Below are 23,370 nucleotides of genomic sequence, written 5' to 3' on the forward strand. Positions count from 1 at the left end.
CTTGGCAAATTATTTATCTTCTCTAAACCTCATTCCTTCATCTTGAAAATTGAATTAATAATGTCTTGGTGTAAGGATTTAATGAGATGATATATGTAAAATACTTTGCCAGGCCTTTCTAGATTTCAGTTATTATTATTACAGAGTGTCTTTGCACACAGAATCCTGGTGCATTTATTTCCTTTTGTGGCAAAATAGCATAGAAATGATCTCATGTTTATGACATTTGGCAAATCACTTAATCTTTCCAAGCCTCAGTTTTCTCAACACCAAAGTGAAAGGATGGGACCAGATGATATCTAACATTCTTCCCATAAGTCTATGATTCGAAGTGTGAAGGGAAAGGAATTCTGAATGAATCATCCGAAGGGATCAAGATTTGTGAGAAAAGCAGGAATAATAGTAAACTTCTCCCAAGTTTACTACCTCCAAACAAATATTTATTTAGAAGCAGTCTTTTTTTTTTTAAGCAAATACAACAATTATACAAGAAACAAGTAACAGGTGACCTGGTTTATTAGGAAGAGATTATAATGAAAACTATTTGCAACTGCTTATACTGCAATATACAAAAGGATAATTGATAAATAAATACAGTTTTGACTTTCAATCTGTTAACTAATATAAATGGTAAAAAACCAAACACATCATTGTACAGTCATTTATAGAAATGGCATTTCTTAGTGCTTTTTTATTCAGCTCAGTGAATTTTTTTTTAATTTAAAATTTTTAACCTGTACATTACTTACCAAGGACCACCAGACTTTTTGCTGCATTTTAGGCTTTAAAGTACAATCTTTCTACTATTTCAGGCCATAGCGATAAGGATGCAGCCAAATCAGACTGGAACTGAAAAATTCAATTCCATCATGGGGGCTATGTGCATAGCATGTACACTGTAAGTAAAAATAACCCCCATTTTCTAATCTGGTCTAATCTAGCCAGAGTCATATAGACAAAGAAATAATACAGACCAGTGAGTATAGTGCTTTTACCTTAGCCCAACCCAAAGCACCACTTTAAAGAAGAAAAACTCGTCTTAATGTTTTACTCCAAAATGAGGGTTCCAGCTGCAACAAGGAGTGGCCCACTAGGAAAAATAATATTGATCTTCTTTTGTTTTCTTAAATGATATTTTCAGTATAACATGGAATTTAATAAAAATTCATAGATTTATGGGGTTAATGAGAAATTATGGATAATGTTAAGGGTACAGGTTATCACCATGCTTTTTAAAAAGATAAAAAGATGAATTGGAAAACATATTTTGCATATCTTAAAATATTCAGCTGAGAACAATTATTGCTAACTTTTAAAATATCTTCTCTTTCTCCTTTGGCCCAACTTAGGAAACCCAGTCCATTAAGTAAAGACAAATAGAAACCTTACCTGACTGTCTAAAGCAATTCCAGTTTCTGTTTTTATACGATGATTATTTTAGGTTTGTAATGTTTTTACAAATGACATATAAATTTTAAAGAGAGATTCTGGGGAACTTTGGCATATTTTTAGTAATGAATTGAAAGGAACAAGGAAAATCTAACACAATAATTCCCTTGAAACATGCATACAAAAATACAAAACCATTTAAGATATTTATCTCGAATTTTTATGGCATTTAAAAAAATTGCTCAAAAACAGCTGAATCCTTTGCATGTCTCTGTAGACATATAAGTTCAGTATGGTGTGGAAAGGAATGAGTGTCTTTCTGTCTCTGGAATCCAGTTGTCAAAGTAGTATCAATATTCTTCTGTTTTTACTCTCAGCTCTTAAGATGATGTGTAGAAATACCTGGGTTTAGCATTGCCCAGGAGATCATCTTCATAGTTGGGGAGGCAGCAGAAGAAGAAGGCACAGCCTATCATGATAATGGTAGCTGCCCAGCCAAAGCCATAAGCCCAGTTGTAATAATACCTGGTAACAATATCAGCTTGGAGGAATTGCCGGGTATACATCACTGGGTAAATAACCAGGGAGATGATCTGAAACACAGCTAAAAGTAGGAAGAAAACAAAAAGAAAACCAACTCAATGAATAGAAAAAACCTCTAATTTTCTCATCTTTAATATTTCTTTCCTTATATAAATATAAGTTCTATTCTACAGGAGAGTATATTGATCAATCAGTTGCCCTTGATTAAACAGCTATTATATGCCTTGCACTGAGCTAAGTAAGTACAAAAGAATTATTGGAGAATGGTGGTTTACACATAGCAGGAAAAACTAACCAACACCTCTAAAAATACTGATGTTATATGCAATTCTCCACACTCCAACACTACCTCAACAAAGGAGATAAATGATATCTCATACTCTCTTCCTTTGGGACCAAATTTGGTTATTAAAACATTACAGTGCTCAGTTTCAGTTTTGTTGTTTTCACATATGTTTTTATAGTCATTGCATGTGCTATGTTCCTAGTTTTGCTTATTTTTGTTTTCATCTGATTTTTTGAAAGTCTTTACCTTGATTCTCTATATTCTTCAGAGCTATCATTTCTTATGAGATCAGAATATTCCATTATACTCAGGTGCCTCAATTTGACTATTCTTCAATCAGTAGACATCTACTTTGTTTCCAGGTCTTTACAGAAAATGTTGCTATAAATATTTTGGCATATATGGGGTCTTTCTTTTTGTCATTGGTATCTGTATGTGTCTAACTGTGGAATCTTTGAATAAAAATGTATAAACACTTTAACTATTTTATCTAAACAGTTCTAAATTCTTTCCCAGAATTGGACCAACTCACAGGGTCACCAAAAATTCCTCATTGAATCAATTATTCCACAACCTCTCCAAGATTGACTTTTCCCATCTTTTGACATCATTGCCTATTTGTTGAATGTGAAGCAAAATCTCAAAGTTGTTTTGGTTTATAGTTATATTAGTGTTTTTGGAGCAAACTTTCATATAGTTATTAATAGTTGGCATTTTTTATCACTATTCATAACCTTTGACCACTTAGTTATGGGGGGGGGTCGCTTTTGTTCATGTTTATGCTATTTGTCTATATATCTTCAATATTGGACACTTCAGAAATATCATTGTTGAAATTCCACTTGTATCTGATATTAACATATGAGCAACATATAATCAATCTGTATGCAAGCAATTAGAAATATATAATACTAAAAGCCCCAATGGAGAAATGATCAAATGATATGAATAAAGAGTTCTACAAAGAATTACAAACTATGAAAAACTCTAAGAAAGTTTGTTCCAGATCACTAATAATAAAAGAAATACAAGGCAAAATAATTGAGGATTTACCTCATGACCAGTAAATTGGCAAAAAGGATAAGAAACAGATATAGTAAATATTGGAAGGGTTATGGAAAGAAATTAAACATTGACATATTGCTGGTAAAATTGCTATAAATTTGAGCAAACTTATTTGGATAGTAATTTGAAATTATGCTAAGATGCTGATGAAAATGTCTATATCCTTTGTCTGAGAGATCTCACTATGAGACAGTTACCCCAAGGAGAGCAATGACAGAAATGTCCAAACCAAAATATTTGTTTTTATGGAATTGCTTATAATGAAGTAAAAAAAAATAGATGTTCATCATTCAAAGAAGACTTAAATATATTGTGGTATATGAATGTGATAAAATAACACTGAGCAATAAAAAAGGATGAATATGAAGAATACAAAGACTTTTATGAACTGTTGCAAAGTGAAGTACATAGAACCAGGAAAACAATGTAGACAATGTCTACAACAGTGTAAATGGAAAGCATAGCAAAATGAAATAGTATGTATGTATAATTATAATGACTTAAGTCTGATCCTAAAACATATGAGAATGTAACTCCCTCCCTTCTTTGAAAATAAAGTTGATTCAAGGTGTGGATAACTTCATAATTTCAATTTCATAATTTCAATTCTTAGATATAGTGGATAATTTTACTGAGCCATCTTTCTTTTTTTTATTCTTGGTTATATGGAATGGATCTCTGAGTAAGGGAAAGGGGAAGACTACAGTAGGAAACTAAAGTGATAGAAAAATGTCAAAGCAAGTTTTTTAAATGTGACTTTTATCTTGAAGGGACAGATTAAGGGTCTTATATGGGGAACATCAAGAAGGCCAATTTGTTTTAACCTCTGGATGCTAGAAGAAAATTAATGTGTAGCAAGGCTAGAAAGATAGACTGAAACTAAATTGTGAAGAGTTATAAATGACAAAGAGAAGTTTATTATTTTATTTTTGAACCACAGGAGTTTTACTGAATAGGGGAGTGATAAGATAAAAAAATGCTTTATAGGAAGATCAGTTTAGCATCTGTGTGGAAGATATGTTGGAGAAGGGAGAAACTTGAGGGGAGGAAACCAGTTAGGAGATTATATCAATAATTCAGGTGAGAAGTGATGAGGGCCCAAACTAAGGTGCTATCTTTGTGAATAAAAAGGAGAAAAGGAAGAGATGTCATATAGGTAGACTTGATAAGATTTGGCAGCTGATTAGATAAGTGTGGTTCCTGAGAGTAAAGAGTCAAAGATGACACCACAGTTACAAATTTGAATGACTAGAACAATGATTATCTGTAAAATGGGAATGATTAGACATTCTCAATTTCATTGGATTATTCAATCAATAAACATCAATCCACATAATTTCAAGTATTGCTAGACCCTGGAAATATGAAGATAAAAACAAAACTTCCTTTTCTCTAGAAGGACCTCCAATTCTACCAAGTGAAATATAAAGAAGTAAACACAAACTATATACCAAGGAAATTGTTGTTTGTCCATTGTTTTCCAAAAGGACCAATGACATCATGGGATGAAGTCTTGATTTGTGCATGAATTGGATTTAAATGAGGAAGAGTTGCATAAGATCATCAGACTCTTTCAGAGACATTAAAGTCCAATGGCAAAACAAAAGACAGAACAACAACTGGTTATGGTTTGGGATGCAATGGAAGGACTTAGATATAGAAACTAATTGGGGAGGGAAAGCATTAACACCTGGGTGATATAGGAAATGTCTCATGTCACTGTTGGCATCTGGACTAATTTTAGAAGGAATATATTCTAAAATGCAGGAGTGATGAACAAATATATTAGGAAATTACTTTGTAAACCCCAAAGTGGAATAAAAATGTGTCACTAGTCTTGGGTCCCCTATGTTATTTCCTAAAATAGAATCATAAATTTAGAGTTAAAAGGACTTTATAGGTCATCTGATTCAGTCTTTTCATTTTAAAGATGAGAAAACTGAGAGTACAAGTGGTTAAAGAAGATGCCTAAAGTAACAGGTAGTAACTGGCAGAACTGTGATCTGAGTCTGTAGGCAGAACTTTTTCTACTATACAGCAGCAGAATGCTGTCTCTCTTTTGAGAGACACATTATGTTGTTGATGTTCACAGATATTAGCAAAGAAAATTACTCTTCAGACATTAGCTTACCAGCAAGGGCCAGCAGGGCTCCAATCACTCGAAGGAAAACAAGCATTTGTGGTCCACAAAGAGCAAAGAAGGAGAGGACGAAACAGATGACGAGAATGATGCAGCCACACATGAGAGTGGCAGCCGCTGCTCTTCCCCAGGCTACCATAAAAAAAGAGACAATATTTAATAACAAATAAGATTGCAAAAAAGAACTTCTTCCATTAGATTTTTTGGAAGGCAAAGGAACTACTTTCTTTCTTTATTTCTTCATTATCATTTCCACACTTCCTCTTCTCCTCTTTAAGGAGGCATATGATTACCTTTACCTGGTTAAAAATGTAACATGATGAACAGGGAAGTATGTATTATATGATAATATATATACAACCCATATCATATTACCTGTCCTCTTGGTGAGGAGAAAAGGTAGAATGAAGGAAAGAAAAATTTAAAAATAAAAAAAGCAAGTATAACAATGAAAAGCAGTCTAGGAAAATGATATTTCCTCTATTTCAAAACCCATGTGTTTGACCTGTACTCTGTTGCCAGAGATCATAACCACATCACTGGGAGTCCAGAGTAAAGAAAGAGAATATTGCAACCCTATTTCATTAAACTGGCAAAGTCTAAGAGAACAACCTGTGGTCCTATCTGTTCCTCCCTGAAGAGATGAAGGCTCAGATTTCATCAGCGTAGATAACTGGCTAACTAGTGTTGAAGTTTTATCAAAGAATTATCCCTTTGTCCTTTCACCAACTCAGACCCAATCTGCAGTCTATGACTCAGTAGATATGGACTAGGGAGTTTTCTGAGGAACAAATAGATTAAGTGATTTGCTGAAAGTGGTACTGGATGTCCTTTATTCCAAGTCTAGCACTCTAATTATTCTCTCATGTTGACTTTTACTGCTCCCTTTATCCCCTTCCCCAATAATTGCCATATATTTCTGGGAGAAGTGTTTCTTTTCCTGAGCCAAGAGAACTTTATACCATTTCTCCCTCTTAATCATTTCCTAACATCCCACAGGTCTGGTGAAATCAAACAAATACTAATTCCAAATGTACACAGGCACTGGGCACTATGCTTAACACATTGGATTTACAGAGCCAAAAAGGAAATAATCTCAAGGAGTTTGAACTCTACAGAGGAAACCATATTCAGCATATGTAGATAAAAAGCGAATACAAAATAATATTAGGGTGGAGTTAGCACAAGATTGTTGATAGATCAGAAATAGCATTTAATTGAGTTTTAAGTAAAACTAGAGATATGAGGTACAAATGAAGATGAAATACATTCCAGCCAAGGAAAATAGAATCTGTGATAAGCATGGAGATAGAGGATGAAATATTATGTGTGCAAGAAACACGCAATAACAATTATTAACACAAAATGAAAACCACATTTTTTTTCCTCACTGGGTAATCTAAAATGAGTATCTTTTGGACTAATTTTTAAAAGGTTAACCTTCATTTTATATGGAAGCTTCATCATAAGATTTGCCTTCTTCTGTTTCCTTTTAGGCTGCTATATCTTTCTGGAAGTATAGGAACCAGCACAGTATCACTATTATGTTATTCTCAGTTAAGATATTAAGTTAAGATATTCTCAGGTTTTGGATAATGCTTCTAGTTTTGTTTACCTTTAATGAAGATTTATATGGTGTGTAGGTTGCAAACTGTACCCTAAGTCTTGGTATTCTAGCCAGCATTTCCTAGGGCAGGCCCTCTTTGGAATAACTCATGCTTCACATTTACAAACAATGGTTTGTAATAAATAGAAATAGAAGCTTAGTTGACTCATTTTTAAAGCAGCACCAGTTTACAGGAATGGATTTAACAACTATTATCACTTTCAAATTAATAACATTGAATTCTTTTTAAAAAAGTAACATGTAAAAGTTTATTTCTATTCAATAACATCATCATAATCTAAAGAGGAATAATCAGTGAATCTAAATACAATATGGCAGTCTATCTTGCCCTGAAGATTTGATTGGGCACATTATACCTTATATACCATTACGGCTCAAATTTTAGGACTTTCTGCAACTATGGTGACTTAGGATGCATCTATATTGCTAAGTGTGAATGTATTGTACTGCATAGTATCTAAATAGTAAATTTCCATCATAAAACACAGCAATTATTTTGTTTGTTTTATAAAAAAAATTTTTTTCTCCTGCAGGAGACAGGTAGAGTGCCTGGGTGTATAAGGACCAAAGTAGTACCCCTTTTCTGTATTTCATAATCGCCAGGCCCTCCACATCCCAAACAAAGTAGAGAAATGGTAGGAATAGAGCCAATCAGAGAAATTGTGAAATGGATAGGTAATTCGTCCTCCAATAAAGTGTCAATGAGTTGAGGATATTGAATGTAGAGTTCTTTTGTATTTGGATTAGACTAGAAGGCTGCTGTGATCTCATCCTACTTTGAAATTCTATCATCTCTTCAAACTCTAATGATCTAGCAATGAATGAACTTGGACTTGAAATCAGAAGAGTTCATTCAGTCTGAAGCTGGTGAAGATGCTCTGCCTAGCTGCCACAGCTTTAGAGATTATTGCTTTTTCAAGAAGGAAGATTCAGTGAAACAATCACATGGACAATTTCTAATATGCTTTGTATATTTTACATACATACAAACATACACATATCTCTAAATGTGTGACTTAGTTAAAGCACAATTAATATTTAGCATTACTGTTCATATTTTGAGTATACTTTTAATATTGAGTCTACTTATTAATGCTTTTTAAGTTAAAAAAAAGTTACCTTCTATCTTAGAAGCAATGCTGTATATTGGTTCCAAGGCAGAAAAGCAGTAAGTTTAGGCAATGGGGGTTAGGGGACTTGCCTAGGGTCACACAGCTGGGAAGTGTCTGGGGCCAGATTTGAACCTACAACCTCCCATCTCTAGGTCTGACTCTCAATCCACTGAGCCACCTAGCTGTCCCCCTTGTTAAGTTCTATTAATGTTAATATTTTATGAAAAATTTATTTTTCCTTCACTTTTCCCCAGTGACATTTAGTTTACGGGTATTTGCATTAAAGGAAACTGCACAGAAAATTGCTGGAATGTCTCTATTCAGGTAAGGGAGGTATATCTCCCTCTCCAAAGATTCTATAGGGAGGACAGTGATCTATAGCCACAGAGCAAGTCAAAAGGGGCTTATGGTGTAGCAAAAAGGTTAGCTTGGATATGAGACAAAATTTCTTAACTCTGAGGGTAACTCAGGCACTGATGTAGCCTCCCAAAGGGAAATAGCAGACATCTGGCTCTGGAGGTCTAACAGCCAGCAAACTGGAACTTGGGTGGATCCAGTCCTGACAAACTTTAGAACCTTTCTGCATGGTTCTGACTATATGATTGACATTGACAAAGATTACACATGCACATAGCTGTTGGAAATAGAGCCAAGTGTGATGATTTCAGATGGGACTTTTTTTTTATATTGTTATTATTAGATAAACACATACACAGAGGTACAGGCACAAATATAAAAACATCCATGCCTACATACACGGACCCACACACAGTCTACATCCTAACTTAAAGCCTAGTTAATGGAGCTCATTCATCCAAAAATGAATTTTTGAAATGACTGACACACAAGAACTTCTGCTAACCACTCCTGAACCTCATAGAATTCAAAGCTCCATGTCCACTTATTATCTAAGGAAAACAGAGCAATTAGCTGATGAACCTAGAAGCAGCTAATTAAAATGATTAAGTCCTAGGTGTCCTTTCAGTTAACTCAGTTAACCTAACTCATTAGATCAACTATATTTCATGTTATGCTAAAATATTAAAACCCAAATTTACAAAACAAATCAAGGGATATTTGCTCTTTTCAATATGGCTCACCTTAGGATTATTCTTCAAATAACATATTCTTTGAGTGTATTTAGAATAGCTGCTGCTAAAAAGTCAACTTTTTACACAGCTGTAAAGGTGAATAAATATATATATTTTATATGTAATTATTCAATCCTTTGCTTATTGTACTAATGGAGAAATGATCTAGTCAAGAGCTGTCATTTTGACTGTAAACTCTGCTGAAAATACATATAAACCAGATTACTTCTGGTATTTGAACTGACACAGATCAAACAGATCCATGGATAAAGGGTGTGGGGGGTCAGGGTCCAAAGAGGAATAACATTGAATCACTGATACCATTCCTGGGTTGGCTCATAGCAAAATTCTACCAGTAAACAATGAAAGAGAAACTTGGAATTCTGTTTAGAGTGACTTAAAATATCTACCCCCTCTAAATAAGTGGTCCCAGTGCTAGGCAGATACCAAAGAGAGGGCAATGACAGAAAAGAAAGATCCCACATAAGACAAACATTTTTATAACAGTATACTTTTTTAAGAAGCAAAAGACTTAGAAACTAAGTACAGGTCCATCAACTAGGAAATCGTTAAATCAATATACACATGAATGCACACACCATCTCACTTAAAAAATTATTCATGTATATTTATTGGTCATTTAATTTTTCTTAATCAGAAACAATTCTAAATGTCAAAGCAAATGATACTTGCTTAGTAACTATTTACTTTTAAAGTACCTCATTTCAATATATAAAATACAATAATATTTTTTCAGTCCTTCTCTAAGTGCTTGAGAGTTTTATTTGACCATTCTCTCTCTCTGTGTCTCTCCCTTTCCCCTCTCCCTCCCTCCTCCTACACCCTTTCTCTCTATATCTCCTTTGTAGTCTTGTCCTGGGAGTTGTCCAGGGAACAGAAAGATTAAGTAACTGACCCAGAATCACAAAACTAGAATCTGTCAGAGGTCTACCTGGCTCAGAGGTCAGCTTTTTCTTTTATATCAATCATATCCCATTCCATTATATTAATGTATTGCAATTTATTTAAACCACAATCACCTCTTGTTGTATATATGGGTGGTTTCTAGTTTTTTATGTAATCCCATTAATGAAAATCTTTAAATAAACATTACTTTAATTTTAATGGAAGTAACAATTACTTCATTCATGCAAGCAGAATCTGGTTCTGAAATCATTCTAATTAAATAGCTTTGGAGCAATTCAATAAAAGAAATGAACCCCCTCCCCCCCAAAAATTAGTGAGTTGATTTCATTTCCTAGATTTAAGGTATTATATAGCCTCTCTCTGCTTCCATGAATAAATTTAATACATTTTGGTCAATTCAAGAGATTATGACCTCTTTACACTTAAACCTTGAAACTTAAAGAAAAATTGATCAGCAAACATTTGTTAAGAATTTGCTTATGTGCCAGGACTGTGGATACAAATACTAAAGTGAAATAATTCCTGTCCTCAAGTTTACAATTGGTAGGAGGAGGAAAGAAAGAAAGAAAGAAAGAAAGAAAGAAAGAAAGAAAGAAAGAAAGAAAGAAAGAAAGAAAGAAAGAAAGAAAGAAAGAAAGAAAGAAAGAAAGAAAGAAAGAAAGAAAGAAAGAAAGAAAGAAAGAAAGAAAGAAAGAAAGAGAGAGAGAGAGAGAAAGAAAGAGAGAAAGAAAGAAAGAAAGAAAGAAAGAAAGAAAGAAAGAAAGAAAGAAAGAAAGAAAGAAAGAAAGAAAGAAAGAAAGAAAGAAAGAAAGAAAGAAAGAAAGAAAGAAAGAAAGAAAGAAAGAAAGAAAGAAAGAAAGAAAGGAAGGAAGGAAGGAAGGAAGAAAAAAAGAAAGAGACAGATAACATGTACACTTATAGGTATACACAAACTAGATATAAGTTAATTTGTAGGGCAAAGGCATTGACAACTGGAGTAAGGGAGATAGGCAATGATCTGAAAAGGTTTTGTGTAGAACAAGAACCCATAAACTGGGATCCATGGAGAGATTTCAGGGTATTTGTGAACTTGGATGGGTAAAAACTACAACAATAATTTCACTCATCTCTAATTAAAATTTAACATATCCTTCAATTATTTAAAATATTATCCTGAGAAGGAATCCATAGGCTTTATCAGATTTCCAAAGGGGTCCATGTAAAAATAATTGAACTTGGTTTACCCCAAAAATGGTTTAGAAATCCTGAGGTTGAAGATGGTGCTTGAGCTGAATCTTGAAAGAAATTTTGTCCTTATTCAGTTCCTTTTCAGGCATGTCTGACTCTTCCTGACCGTATTTGTGATTTTCTTGGTGGAGATTGTAAACCTCAAAATTTCTTAGACTTATAAATGTTGGAAATTTCACCATTGGGATATTTCATACTTGGAAAATTTCTTACTGATAGTCTATTGGAATGGGAACCCCACTGGCATGGGAGGTTCCTCCTCCTCCCTTCTTAAGATTACTTTAGGACAGAAACCTTTTGCTGAACAATGGAAAGGACTTTGACCTATGCTTAAGCATAGAACAGGAATTTCTTTGAGTCATGATTGATTTTAGAATTGATACAATGGAGATACTTGGAATCAATCTCCACACTACTCAGTCCTAACAGGATTGAGGAAGGGCTGCAGCATAGATCAAAATTTAATTATTCCAATCTTTACCCTACTCAGGTTAACAGGATTTAGGAAGGGTTGTAGCAAAGGATCAAAGATTTAATTATTTGAAAATATGACCTTCAACAGACATGTGCAAAGCCAGAGACCTCTGGGCGGTCCTGGGTTAAGCTAGAGCCTCCATTGGCACAGGGAAATTGATGGACAGTGATTGGTAGATGTGAGAACTGAGGAGATATTGGAGTAGTTTACCATTTCCTTTTCCAACCCATTTTACCGATGAGGAAACTAAGGCAAACAAGATTAAATGACTTGCGCAGGATTACACAGCTAATAAGTGTCTGGGTCAAGATTTGAATTTAGGAAGATGTCTTCTTGTCCCAAGGTCCAAGACTCTATCCACTTGCAACCTAACTACTTTAGAAGGAAACTAGGTATTTCATAAGATGGAGGTGAGGAGAACAGACATTAGAGGCATGGGAGACAGCCAGTTGGAAGTATAGACCAGGAGATACAAAAGAAGACTAGATTGTTTGTTATTTGGGGGGGGGGAGGGACATAGTATTCAAGATGGATTTATGGGAAATATTGATGGAAAAATAGGTTAAAGTCACAGAAGAGTGTGTAGTTGTACCTGGAAGTAATTGGGAACCATAGGAGTTTACCTAATAGGGAAGCAATACGGTCAGATCCACACTATAGGTAAGTCCCTTTGGCCACTATGTGGAAGGTTTATTGGAGAAAGAGCTTCAGGGTCTGGTTCAGGAAGAGAACTCAATCTGGAGTCTATTGCAATGGTCCAAGCAAGAGGTGATAAGGACCTGAACTAGGGTGTTAGCTGTGTAGGTGAAACGAATTAGAGAGATAGATGGAAGACTCTTTGCAGGCAGAAGCAAGAGAACTCAGCAACAAATAAGATGTAGAGTTTGTGTGATAAAGGGGTCCAATATGGAACAGAGGTTGCAAAATTGGGTGAGTGGAAGATGACAGTATCCTACTAGCAAAAGCAGAAAAGTTCATCAGAAAGATAAGTTTGTGAGGAAAGATCTTAAGTTTCCGTTTTGTACATGTTGCGTTTGAGATGTCTGTAGGACATCTGGTTCCAAATGTCCAGTTGGCAGTTTGTAATTTGGGAATAGACTTCATCAGAGCTCCCAGCTGGATGGTACTAAGAATAATACTTAAACCCATTAGCAAAGACAGCTGAATGCAAAAATATAGTCTCTTACTCAAAAAAATGAATATGGGTTCTTTGCTACTACCTTAATCAACTTAGGACTCATACTCCACTTAAATTTAATTCTCTTTTCTAATCTCACAAAGATATTTCTTTGCCATAGACTAAGTTGGGGGGGGGGGGAGGGAGGTATCTACCTGACATGCCTATATAATCTTCAGGACTAAATCCCTGTACAGTCTCCATCTCCTATCCAAGATTTGACTCTCTGGCCAGAGGAAGCACCAATATCAGAGTAGTTTAAAAAACATGCCCACATGTAGTGGATACAGATAATCATCAATAAAGACTGTGACATCTGGCTTTGTTAAGATTTAAATTTATATGCACACATCTAGAAAGTCGAATTGCACTCAGGGTCTCGATTTTTTAAATTGTTTTTAAAAACTTGGAAACTGATGACTAAAAAATGCAGAACCAACACCAGAGTTTAAACACAATAGATAAGATGGGTATTGCCCTTTCATGATTGACAAGACAAAAGCCATGTTAGGACTCATAGACATACATAGTCAACCAAGGAAAAATAAATGAGATTTTGAAAGAGGAGATGACTTTATTGGGCATTTGGGTGATAAAGATTCATCTTCCTGAGTTCAAATCCAGCCTCAGATACTTAATTATGTGACTCTGGCCAAGTCACTCAACTTTTTTGTTCTCGATTTTCTCATCTATAAAATCAGCTGGAGAAGGAAATGGCAAAACACCTTAGTCTCTTTGTGAAGAAAACTCCAAATGGGGTCACAAAGAGCTGGTCATTACTGAAACGACTAAATAATAAACACAATAACAACATGGCTTAGAGGAAATACAGAGCTGCCTGTAGAACACCAGGAAGGGAAGAATGAGACATCCATCAATTTATTCTCACTATTGAGGCAATTATCAGATTCACTGGTGATAATGTTTTTAATCTATTAAACATTTGCAAAGTAGAAAAGGCAATTTGACTTTTATGTTGTTAAAAGACAATGTTATACTGCATCCAGAGGCTGAGGCTTGGAGCAAGTTCAGGACTGCTTCTAATATACAGATTCAAAGATTTAGACCTTTGAAGACATTTGATTCAACATCCTCACCTTGCTGGTGAGGGAACTGGGCCCAAGTGAATAACCTAAGGTCATAGAGGTAGTAAGCATCAGAGGCAATATTTGAACCCAGAATTTCGGACCCTAGAGATAGTTTACTTTTTACTTGCCATGCTGTGTCTGTGGAGAAGTCATGTAGCCTAAGTGCAACTTTTCTGTAACATGATTTCTAAGTCTTAACATCCTATAGAAATGTGAGTTAATATTATTCTCTGACTTCCCCCAAAATTCAAAAAGGCTTTATTAATAGGGAGATAAAGTCTCAAGAGTTTCTGATCCGAAGTTCAGTACTCTTTAACTAAGCCAGCATGACTCTCCATTTGCTTTCCCTGTTTAGAGGGAGTGGTTCAAACTCATCTCCATAATTTCCCTCTGACATGCAGTAGCTTGCTTAAGAAGCTAAATCCTACATCAATTAATTCCCTAAAAGGCATCTACCTGATGCTCTTTCCTTTCTTGGAAGATTGGAAGGGGAGGAACTTTGGGTGGAGTAGAGTACTCCATGTCCATGCAAGCTTGAACACTAAAATCCAACTCAGCATTTTATCTATACAAACAACAAACCACCTTGTGAAATTGTGTTGGACTAGATTTTTTTTGCATGTTTTCAGAAATGCAAATTATAATTCTGTTTCCTTTCTTTAAAAAAAAAGGGTCCTTCATTTCCTTAACATCATTGCATTGCTTTATTTTGCCTAGGTAGACTGTATATTTATTACCAAATTAACCATTCTGGCATAACTAATGAAGATGATGGTCAAATGTTTTGTGAGAAAAAGACATTTTAAATAATGATAACAATTATACCAGTGAAATTTCCAGTAGAATGAAAATTACTTGAGTTCCAAGGCTTTTTGTTTTAGTCTTTGTCTTTCCAGGGCTTGTATATACATTTGTTATTGTTCAGTTGTTTTAGCTGCCTCTTACTCTTTGTGACTCCATCTGGGGTTTTCTTGGAAAAAATAATAGAGCAGTTTTCTATGAGGCAAACAGGGGTCAGTGACATACCCAAAGTCACACAACTAGTAAATATCTGAGGCTGAGATTTAAACTCAGTCCTTTCTGACTCTAAGGCTGGCATTTATCCACTGTGCCACCTAAATGCCCATGTAAATAGATAACAGGTTCTTAATATTGACTGAGTAAATTTCTAAAACAATTAGAAAGTATTAATATTAACTCTGTATTTTAAAATCCTCTATCTCAAGCTATCATTTTCAGTTAACCAAATTAATCTTGGCTCTAACTTCCAGAAAGTAGTTATTTCGCTTCTTTAAGTCATTTGCCTCATTTTAAATCCAGTTGCATCTCATTCAGTTCAATTCAGCAAACCTTTACTGAGCACAATCCTAGATCCTGTGAATATAAAGATGAGAATGAAGTAGTCCCTGCCTTCACGTAACCAGCATGTAACCATAACTGGCAATCTGGAAAATCTTAAAAATATCTCAAGTCCACTTCCCTTGCAGAAGTGCATTTCAAAGTCTCCCCCAAAACATTGTCATCACAAGGAATGATGAAAAAGCACTTCTGAAAAAGTGCTTCATAGTGGAAACTGATGCCTAAGGTTATACAGTTAGTAAGCATTCAAGGACTGATCTGAACTCCCAAAGGTGATCTTCCTGACTTGGTCCAAGCTTTGTATCCTAATTCTATGATGCAGGAGCAATTGGGACCCTGAAAAAAATAGCTTAACCATAGAGGTTATCCTTTGTCACTCTTCTGTCTTAGATTTGTTACTAGGATAGAAGGTGAGGACTTAAAAGAAAAGAATGTTGTGACAATTTTGCAGGTCAGTCACTCAGGTAAAGAATAGATATTTCTTACTGGCAATTCTACTGAAATAGAAGGTAAAGCTGAAATTCTTAGCCTCTTTTGTTTCATGGACACTTTTGAGATCCTGGTGAAGCCTGTGAACCCCTTTTCAGAATAGTGTTTTTAAATGCATAAAATAAAATGCATGGGTTAACAAAGGAAATCATTATGGGGAAACACACTTAGAAGAATTTTTTTTAAGTGTATAAACCTCATATTTAGAAACTCTTGTCAAAATGATGAAAAGCAATAATTATTTTTGTTTGAAACCTATGACATTCCAAGTATGAAAACTCCTCCTATATAATTATACAACAGCAACTATTCTCTAACTTACAGTCTTCAAGAGTTGTCTGGGGCTCTGCAAAATTAAATGTTTTGCTCATGGTCAAAAAATTTTACAAAGCACTTGAACCTAGAGCTCCCTGACCCTTTATCATTATACCATCATTTGTCATTTTGAAAAACGAATCAGTATTTCAAGTAAAGAATCAAAAACCATTTGTTTTGAATTCTTCTATCCTTAATTCTAAATCTCAGAAATAGTTTCAAAATTGCCATTTTCACAGATTTAGAAATGCTGACCAATGAAGTATGTGAGTATGTTGGATGTATCATAGATTAGGAAAAATAGGTAGCATTCCATGGTACAAGGTCAAGTTCCAAATAAATTGAAAAGATCTATAGCAGACTGAATCCAAAAATTTTAAATGTAATTGTCATAAATCTAAAGTCCTAAACTTGTTAAAATGACAACAACAAGTACAGGATAGAGAAGATATGGGGGAAAAAATCTAGGGGGATTTGAGGATTGCAATCTGGCAGGAAAAAAAAAGTACCCAAATGAAGGGAAATGATTAGTTCAATTGAACTTTACTATATTTAAATTTGAAGATCACAACTTTAAAAAAACATATTAATAAACTAAAGAAAATTGGTAAATAGTTACTCAGATGGTGTTTGGGTTGGAGATCATACCATAAAAGGATTGGTTAAAGAGAATGCAAACATTTAGCTTAAGGAAGACTTATGTGGGCCATGACAGCTTGTTTTTCTTTGCCCCAGAAGACAGAACTAGGAACAACAGGGCTTCCACCCTATTAAGATGGCTGAGAGCTTCAGTTGGAATCAATGTCAGGATATCTTCCTCATAGTCTTATTAGAATTGTCCCAAATTATGAAGGAGTGGTGAGGAACGTTCCCTTTCATTTAGAGGTCTCCAAACAAATACTTGATGGTCACTTTTTTAAGGAAAGTGTAGAAATGAATTCCTGTTCATTTATAGTTTGTACTAAATGACTTCTAAGTTTTCCTTAAATTCTCAAATTCTGTGATTCTGGAAATGTTAGAGTTGGAAGGGAATTTGGAGATCTAATACTCATAGTTTTATAGATAAGAAAAACAAGATTCAGGGAAATTGGCTTAACTGGTGTCACATACTGCCTAGCAAAGTCAGAAATAAAAACTGGGCTTTCTGCTAGTTCAATTCTCTTTCCACTACAACACTCTGTCTTTCATGTCCAAATGTCTCCAAATAGAGAGAGGAGAATCTGAAGAGCATCTTATTAAGATTGGTTTCTGACTTTTCTTTAATGCCCTGATAGTACTGTGCCTTTGAAGTAAATGACTTAAAAGAACACCAGAGCCAAGTGTTTCATCTCTTATCTGGGGAAAGTTGCCAATAATTTAAATTTCATTAATAAAAAGGGGATATTTAACATGATTATATGCTTTGATGATGTATCCATGGCTATATTTTTAGGTAACTGTGAATTTAGGTGAGATGTTGAATGATTAGGGGGATAAATAGGGGAAGTGACAATACAAACAAACTCATAGCTAGTGAGACAGGGCATAAGCAATATATCAGAGCATGAGCAATATTACAAATTCTGTGACTAAAATAGCCAGAGATGTGTTCTGATGATCCAAATGAACTACCTTCTCCTCCTGGTTGTTATTTTCTTACTTTGGAGAATATCCTTCACCTCCTTTGATTGTGACTCAGTTCCTAGTAATGGTCTGAAACTGTTTTTGGCACATTGCTCATATTTCGCACTCTTTGTACAAGTAACAAAAACAACCAGACTTGTAAAAGCTATCCCTAATCTTGCTAATTTATTGTCATTTTTCATAAAGAAAGGATTTGATACCCTTTTCAAGACTGCATTAGAGGGAAAAATGGAACTTTTCTGAAAGAGCAATTTATTTTTTACTTTTTATTTATTTTTAAATCCTTACCTTCTGTCTTGAATTCAATACTGTGTATTGGCTCCAAGGCAGAAGAGTGGTGAGGGCTAGGCAATGGGGGTTAAGTGACTTGCCCAAGGTCACACAGCTGGGAAGTGTCTGATGTCATATTTGAACCCAGGACCTCCTGTCTCTAGGCCTGGCTCTCAATCCACTGAGCCACCCAGCTGCCCCCAATTTAGTTTTTATTTAAAATTTTATTTATTAATTCAGAAAATTTTTCCTGAAAAAGCAATTTTAAGCTAAATCTGCATATATTCTAAACATTTTCAACCGTCCCTTTCAAATTAAAAGGGAAATAGGTATGTATTACCCTTGTATGTATAATTTTAATTACTTTTGCTCTCTCAAGGTTTAAGGTATTTAAAGTATTAGTCTGTGATTCATTGAACCACAACTTGTTTAAAAAACCAGTGAGTTCTACCTATCAGTACACTAGAGAACAACAACCAAAAAAAAAAAAGGTATTGTGCCTCTTTCACCAGAGGGGTCTAGCAAAAGCACACCAAGGGAATTCATGAATTGCTCAAGCAAGAATGAACCTGACTTCTCCAGACTGCTTCCATGGATCTGCTTTGGCAAGCTTTTCCGTTTTGCTAAGCAGGTTACTATAGCTTTTGTTCAACATTAGCCTAAATGTCTTTGAAAGCCTTTTTGTTTTTAATTAAAAATATTTTTCCTCTTCCTTCCAGTTCATCACTGCTCCTCTTGCCAAACCAAAAGAAAATTTAAAAAAAAACTTTTAATCAGCATATTCAAGTAAAAAAAATTGTATATGGCCAAAAGTATCTTGATCTATATTTGGAATCCAGTAGATCTCTTCTCATTCCTCCAAAAGTTAAAATTCTAATTAGGATATGGGATTATATTATTTCAAAGGAATTTATTCCTCTCTCTGAAACAGAGGGGCAAGTAAGGGTTTCAATTTATTTTTAGGAAGTCATTTTAAAATGTTTGTCCTAAAGGAAAAAGCATAGATATTTAGCAAAGTACAGATTCAGTCCAGTTCCTGGTTTTATTTTCCCACTTTACCCCCTGCCTTTTCCCAGGATCCCTTTGAAGGAATTGTACCAGAGGGTCTTCTAAATATTTATAGAGGAGGTAAACAAATGAGACCTTCAATAAAGATGACCTGGTAAGAAGCTCTGGGGGTAACAGACAGGGATATCTAAATTTAACAGGCAATAATTGGAAAAGAACATGGCCATTTCCTTCTTTTTCTACAGTGATCAATCTAGTTATGAAGGCCTAGTGTTACTCTCAATTGAGTAGTATTTAAACACTGACTGCTTCTACACTGACAAAGTAATCAACATCAACTTATAAATCCTTGGCCCCTGGGAATGATTTTAACCTGGTAAAGTTTTACATTTTAAATTAATTTTAAATTGGAAAAGCACAGGTATTGTTTGCTTGGGTTCTGCAATCAATTTAGCATTCAGTGAGATCTGTGTAAGTTAGAAGGAATATCCACATTGATGAGATAATAGGTCCATTTCAGAACTGAAATACTTGCATGGAGAAATCCCATTGTACACTGGGAAACGGGATGTCAGGTTATTTCCCTGGAATAAATTCTGGTTTTCTGGCTCTGAAACATAACCAGTATGACCTTGGGCAAATTACTTAAGATTTCTCAACTTCACTTTCCTTCCTGTCAAACCTTTAGACAACTTCTACACCTCACCACACCCCCAAACTCTGAACCTGTGAACCTCAGTTTCCTTCTAGCTCTAAAATGAAGATCCATCAGCCTGCCGTCAGTGAGCTTCCTTTCACTATTGTAGCAGCTTTCCTTAATTTATTTGCATTCCCTCTTTTAGCACCTGTTTGGTACAAAGCACTGTGCTAGGATCAGTAAACACAAATACAAGCCTCTGAAGAAACTTACACGCAAGCAAACAAAGAATTTACTCCATCAGTAAGCCAGGAAACATTACTTAAAACGTGAGTCAACATGATCTCGCCTTCTCAGGTACTAAGGGACCTGCTAAAATTCTACTTGGGAGAACTTGGCCAGAGAAGCCATTTTTCGAAGAAGGAAGGAGGAGAGAGCGAAAATCCAGGGCGCTGAATTCGGATCACTCTTCCCTCAAGGGCTATTCACTTAAACAATGGGCTGCCTTCCCCAAGCCTCCTCCGCACTCACCATAGTCCATAAGGCTCCTGCAGTTTTCTTCGTAGGAGCCAGTGCCCCCAGCGCCAGTGTCACCTGGGCATTGCCACCAGAGGGAAGAAGTCTGAGAATTGTCATCAGATTCCAGCCAGCCTCTTCCAGAGAGGGCTATGATATCAAAGACAATGGCGCTAAGCAGAAGCAGGGGTAGGATCCACCGACAGCGTTCACAGGCCAGGCCACAGCGCAGCATTTTGTCGGACACTCCAGGGAGCTGGGGTCAAAGGAGGAAACGGGACGGGCTTCCAGAGAGGAGAGAGAAGTGGGTAGCTGGGAGTTCTGGGCACTACTGACAATGTAAGGTAAAGGGGGAAGTATTTAAGGAGGAAAGTGTAAGCTCGAAAGGCTTTGTGGTCAGCAACAAGGAAGCTCCACCTAGATTCCTAATGACTAAGAACAGTGGCTGGAACCTGTAAAGCCCGAGGTGAGCTCTCAGCCAGGGTTAGGCTCCAGTCAAGCGGGGTTCAAATTACACACAATGACTGAAGTACATGATTCAGTTCTTTCCTCAGTAAAACCAGGAGCTCAGCCTGTGTCTTCACACATATGCAGACAGGTGGCAATGTAGGCGCACAGATGAGGAAGGCTCTGGTTACATTCCTGATTAGGAAGAAAAGGGATTCTAGGATTCTAAGAGTATAAAATGGAAAATGGTTAATTAGGTGGTCATGGTTTTATGAAAAGGCAAAAAAGCCGTTACCGGAATAGTTCATTTGAGAACTAGGGAGCGATCCTATCATAGTTTGTGTTTCTCTAAGTTTCTGAAGCTGTGGCTAGAATAAGGAGTTTATTCTTGTTAGATCAGTGAATTTTATTCATTCTTGGAAATGGGTCTTCCCATTGGGATTCTTCCCCCTTTATATCCTTACTAAGATCATGGAAGATCATCCCATTGACAAATTCAGAAGCTATCATGTCGTGAGCATCTTTCTTGACCTTTGGAGAAATAAAGGGGACCCTATTTAGCTATGGGAGGAGAATCCTTCTTTGATTTCAAAGAAATGAAACACCCATAATTAGAGGTGGTATGGTGTCAAAGGCAGAATTAGGCTCTGTGCCACCTATACCCAAACTATCTTTTCAAAGAAGTAAATCAATGGGTCAAGCATATTTGTCCCCTTTGGGTAGTAAGCTGCTATCATGCCTTCTGATTTTCTGAGATTCCCTATACTTTATTTATTTATTAAACCCTTGCCTTTTGTCTTAGAACTAAGAATTATTTCCAAGGCCAAAGAGTGCCAAGGGTTAGGCAAATGGGTTTAAGTGACTTGCCCAGGGTCACACAGCTAGGATTCCCTATACTTTGGAAAAGTTCACTATCATTTTCTTTCCTCTCCCCTTCTTGTCCTACTATTCTGTAGCTGCCCTGTCTTGCAGTTATTATTTAAAAGGAGATTTATATAACAGATGACACTCTGGGAGAGTGAAATATAAGTGATGTCAGAAATCAAAGATAATAATAAAATATATTTACAAGAATAAGATTTATTTTTTTAATGTATTTTAAAGTGTGGGTGCTCCAAAGGAAGTGGGCATTGAAGGTTTGACTCTTACTGTGAGACAAGTGCTATACCTAGAGATAATGAACCAATTACATATTTGTCCTTATGACAAGGTTATGTCAGATAATTAGTGACTGAGCCAGAAAGAGCCTCAGGTGGCTCTAAAAGTTTTAGACAGGCTCCACCCATCTCTTTTAGAGTCACCCTCTCCAGACAGAGAACTATCTCTCTCTTAGACTTCTTTCTAGCAAATGGTAGGAAGGTATTTAACTTCCAGCCCCAATAGCAACAGCAACAAGGAAACTTGCTGCCTAGGGGAACTTAAGCCTAGACCTCTAGGCACTGGATGTCTTTTCAGTTTTGCAGCTTTCTGAAAGACCTCAAGTCTCTGAACAATAATTCTAACTCTTGAGGTAACCCATTCGTTCCAAAGGTCTGGAATTCCTGAGTGCCAGTTACCCAACAGATGTTTTCTTCAGTTTCATTGTTTCTCAAAGTAGAAGCCAAAAATCCAGAAAGATCATCCTGATTCTGAAGGAAATAAAAGAGTTAGACATGGCTGCCCAGAAAATCTGGACCTTGTATGTTGACCCAATCTAGTAAGAATCGGAAATGAAAGTTGAGTATCTATTACCTCTTGGAACAGCAGAAATGTAACTGGTTTTAATAATGCATTAATTTTCACTTATATGGGTGTTTGTATTTTAAATTTTTTTATATGCATGATGATAGAAATAAATAATTTTCCTATACATGTTATCTATTTTGTACATCAAGTATTTTTCCAAAAAGGACCCTGCCCAGCCCTTTTGGGGGACCTTAGATATGAGCCATGCCTAAGCACTGCTGTTAGAGATTTCCCTCCAGGATTTTGTTTGGGAAAATAATGAGTCAGAGATTGTATGAAAAGACTAGCTCCCCTCTTTTCAACCAATACATCCAGACTAAGTCCTGAGCCAGAACCTTTTGTGAGAAATGGTTCCCTAAATCATGAATTACACTTGTATTCAATGCCTTTTGTCTTTAAATATGTTATTTTCTAACTCCTAGCTCCTCCAGATTGAAGGGGATTAATTAAGAATTACAGGGGAGCATGAAAGGCATTTGAATACCATCAAGTACTTCTCAACTTTTTGTTCTCAGGACTCCTTTACACTCTTAAAAATAATCATTATTATTTAAAGCCTTATTTTCTATCTTCATAACAACTCTATGACAGAAGGACAAGAGTTAGGCAAACAGGGTTAAATGACTTGCTCAGGGACGGACAGCTAGGAAGTATCTGAGGTCACAATTGAACCCAGATCCTCTCAACTCCAGGCATAGTGATCTATCCACTGTGCTACCTAGCTATGATTTTCTTTAAAATTATTGAGGACCCTAAAGGGCAGGTCAAAGGGGCAATATTTATTGATATATACTGATAGAAATTAAAATATCTTATTATTATGAATAGTTTTGA

General features: G+C 35.6%; 1 protein-coding gene across 2 annotated transcripts in view; it reads right to left on the bottom strand.

Annotated features, from left to right (window-relative positions):
- Positions 1 to 498: 498 nt before the first annotated feature.
- The window catches only part of PERP (p53 apoptosis effector related to PMP22), a 34,136-nt gene continuing 11,264 nt past the window's right edge, over positions 499 to 23,370 (bottom strand). The window contains exons 1-3 of one of the 2 annotated variants that reach the window (XM_001370194.5): positions 20,380 to 20,796; positions 5,415 to 5,555; positions 499 to 1,993 (exon numbers count right to left, since the gene is read on the bottom strand). In XM_001370194.5, the coding sequence (XP_001370231.1) occupies positions 1,770 to 1,993; positions 5,415 to 5,555; positions 20,380 to 20,599 (585 nt within the window). In that variant the 5' untranslated portion in view covers positions 20,600 to 20,796 and the 3' untranslated portion in view covers positions 499 to 1,769. Of the gene's footprint in view, positions 1,994 to 5,414; positions 5,556 to 20,379; positions 20,797 to 23,370 lie in introns of those variants that run through there. The other variant, XM_056818872.1, reaches the window with a different exon arrangement.

This window comes from Monodelphis domestica, chromosome 2 (assembly GCF_027887165.1).
Source record: "Monodelphis domestica isolate mMonDom1 chromosome 2, mMonDom1.pri, whole genome shotgun sequence".
Classification (NCBI taxonomy): Eukaryota; Metazoa; Chordata; class Mammalia; order Didelphimorphia; family Didelphidae; genus Monodelphis; species Monodelphis domestica.